General features: G+C 60.2%; 1 protein-coding gene across 1 annotated transcript in view; it reads left to right on the plus strand.

The window, feature by feature from the left end:
- Positions 1 to 1,256: 1,256 nt before the first annotated feature.
- The window catches only part of CPSF1 (cleavage and polyadenylation specific factor 1), a 7,855-nt gene continuing 6,061 nt past the window's right edge, over positions 1,257 to 3,050 (plus strand). The window contains exons 1-8 of the mRNA XM_015571374.1: positions 1,257 to 1,314; positions 1,607 to 1,687; positions 1,779 to 1,921; positions 2,025 to 2,105; positions 2,235 to 2,386; positions 2,470 to 2,616; positions 2,696 to 2,835; positions 2,908 to 3,018. Coding sequence (XP_015426860.1) covers positions 1,257 to 1,314; positions 1,607 to 1,687; positions 1,779 to 1,921; positions 2,025 to 2,105; positions 2,235 to 2,386; positions 2,470 to 2,616; positions 2,696 to 2,835; positions 2,908 to 3,018 — 913 coding nt within the window. The remainder of the gene's footprint in view (positions 1,315 to 1,606; positions 1,688 to 1,778; positions 1,922 to 2,024; positions 2,106 to 2,234; positions 2,387 to 2,469; positions 2,617 to 2,695; positions 2,836 to 2,907; positions 3,019 to 3,050) is intronic.

Raw genomic sequence — 3,050 nt, forward strand, 5'->3', positions numbered from 1 at the left:
GGGAAGGAGCCAGCAGAGCAGGGTCGGAGGGCCCAGCCCCGAGCCCTCAGGAGGCCGTTCACACCTTAAATGGCCGAAGGAGAGTCCCCGACAGACTCGACAGACAGACGTGACTGCAGAGGCGGCGCCGGGCCTCTGCTGTCCGGCCCTGTCCAGAGGGTACCCTGCGGGCAGGAAGTCGGTGGACCTGGCCCCGGACAGGGTCCTGGAGCCCGAGCAGCTGTGCCCCTGGCCACACACCGGGCTCGGAGCGTCACAAAGCCGTTCCTGTCCATCCATCGATGCTCTTCATCTCAGAGATGCAATAAGCTTCTCACTAGACTTGTAATCTGACGCTCACATTTACATGAAAGAGACAAAAGTTAAGACTATCCAAGGTCATTTTATTTAATTTAATTTATTTTTTTAAATATATTTTATCGATTTTTCACAGAGGGAAAGGGAGAGAGATAGAGAGTCAGAAACATCGATGAGAGAGAAACGCCTATCAGCCGCCTCCTGCACATCTCCCACTGGGGATGTGCCCGCAACCAAGGCACATGCCCTTGACCGGAACCGAACCTGGGACCCCTCAGTCCGGAGGCCGGTTTCGGCCAAGGTCATTTTAAAGGTGGCCGAGGTGGGGCACTTGCCCAGCAGGATTATCGAAGGGTGTGTGTGTGTGTGTGTGTGTGTGTGTCTGCCTGTGTCTGTGTCTGTGTCTTAAAGCTGCTTCCTGAGACTCAGGGTCATGTTACACTTTTTCAGTAGCTTTTGCTTGTGAACTGACCTTCTGGCCATGAAGTGTCTCTTTTTAACTCGAATGCTTTTACCTTCAGACCCACTCTGTCCAGTAGTTGGGTGTTTGTCACGGGATGTGGTTCCTGGTAGTTGGGGCTGGATGACCGTCTCTCAGTGTCTTTGTTCCTTTCTTTCTTCCTTTTTTTTTTTTAATATATTTTATTGATTTTTTACAGAGAGGAAGGGAGAGAGATAGAGAGCCAGAAACATCGATGAGAGAGACATCGATCAGCCGCCTCCTGCACATCCCCCACTGGGGAAATGCCCGCAACCCAGGTACATGCCCTTGACCGGAATCGAACCTGGGACCTTTCAGTCCGCAGGCCGACGCTCTATCCACTGAGCCACACCGGTTTTGGCGTGTTCCTTTATTTCTTACTGTGTCGTCCTCCTCGGCTTCGCTTTGTATGAGTCCTGTGTTTTTATTTCGTTTTTGTTGCACGTTTTGTGTCATCTCCTCCTTCGTTACATTGGAGATGCAGCAGGCCTCCTTGATTTATGACGTTTTGGCTCAAATGAGCGCTTTTGCCCCAAGTGACACAGAACGTTATTGCTCTAGCCTCGTTTACACCCTCCGCCTTGTTCTGTGGCCCCGTGTCTCACTCCGTGGGGGCAGAGCCAGGCAGGTTAGGGGTGCGTAGAGCAGCTGCTCCACCTCTGACCCCGCATGGGGTGGGCTCAGGAGAAGCCTGTGTCCAGGGTGGGGACCCAGGTGTGAGCCTGTGGGGCTGGGTGTGCGCTGCTCTCCATAGACCTCATGCTCCCCACCACACTGAGGGTCTAGTCGGGGCAGCCCTGGTGGTCTTTCCTCCTCGTCCTCCATGAGGCGGGGCCCCTGGTGCAGCAGCGCCTCTTCACTGCCTCCCCTCCTTCCTCCAGGCCCCGACCAAGAATGACAGGAGCACAGGTGAGTGCCCGGGCGGCTGTGCTGGCCACATGCCTGATGGTGGGCGGCTGCAGCGAGGGAACCAAACCTGTGCCCCCCACCTCTCCCCCAGAGGGCAAGGCTCACAGGGAGCACCGCGAGAAGCTGGAGCTGGTGGCTTCCTTCTCCTTCTTCGGCAACGTCATGTCCATGGCCAGCGTGCAGCTGGCAGGCGCCAAGCGGGATGCCCTGCTGCTGAGCTTCAAAGATGCCAAGGTGGGCGGTGGGCTTGGTGGGGGTCCTGGGCACGCGGTGGGCGGGGGTCAACAGGCCAGGCAGAGCTCAGAGGCGGGTCGAAGCTCTCACCTGCCGTCCCCAGCTGTCTGTGGTGGAGTACGACCCGGGCACCCACGACCTGAAGACACTGTCTCTGCACTACTTTGAGGAGCCGGAGCTGCGGGTAGGCAGGCTGTGCCCCACCCCGTCCGGCCCCTCTCCCTCCCCCAGTGCCCTGCCCTCGCCCACCCCCTTGTTTCCCTCGAGGCCTCCCACTGGCCCCATGGCCTGCCTGATGGCTCTCCACCCCCAGGACGGGTTCGTGCAGAACGTGCACACGCCGCGGGTGCGTGTGGACCCTGACGGACGTTGCGCGGCCATGCTCATCTACGGCACGCGGCTGGTCGTGCTGCCCTTCCGCAGGGAGAGCCTGGCCGAGGAGCACGAGGGGCTCATGGGCGAGGGGTGAGTGCCGGGGCGCTTGGGGGGCCAAGCCCCACCTGCCCTCCACCTTCCACCCTCCACCCGCTGAAGCCCTCACCCCCCAGGCAGAGGTCCAGCTTCCTGCCCAGCTACATCATTGACGTCCGGGCACTGGACGAGAAGCTGCTCAACATCGTCGACCTGCAGTTCCTGCACGGCTACTACGAGCCCACCCTGCTCATCTTGTTTGAGCCCAACCAGACGTGGCCCGGGTGAGGCCCCTCTGCAGTGGCCCTGGGGGGGCGGGCGGGGGCGGGCAGGGACCCCTGGCTGACCCATCTGCTGTCCCAGGCGGGTGGCCGTGCGGCAGGACACGTGCTCCATCGTGGCCATTTCACTGAACATCACCCAGAAGGTCCACCCCGTCATCTGGTCCCTCACCAGCCTGCCCTTCGACTGCACCCAGGCCCTGGCGGTGCCCAAGCCCATAGGTGAGAGCCTGGCGGGTTGGGGGAGGTAGTGTGGAGCGCCTGGGCCCTGCCCACCAGCCTGTCCTCCTCCAGGTGGGGTAGTGGTCTTTGCAGTCAACTCGCTGCTATACCTGAACCAGAGTGTCCCCCCATACGGCGTGGCCCTCAACAGCCTTACCTCAGGCACCACTGCCTTCCCTCTGCGTGAGTGTGGGTCAGGCAGGGCTGGAGGGGTG

This window comes from Myotis davidii, unplaced genomic scaffold, assembly GCF_000327345.1.
Source record: "Myotis davidii unplaced genomic scaffold, ASM32734v1 scaffold1509, whole genome shotgun sequence".
Taxonomy (NCBI): Eukaryota; Metazoa; Chordata; class Mammalia; order Chiroptera; family Vespertilionidae; genus Myotis; species Myotis davidii.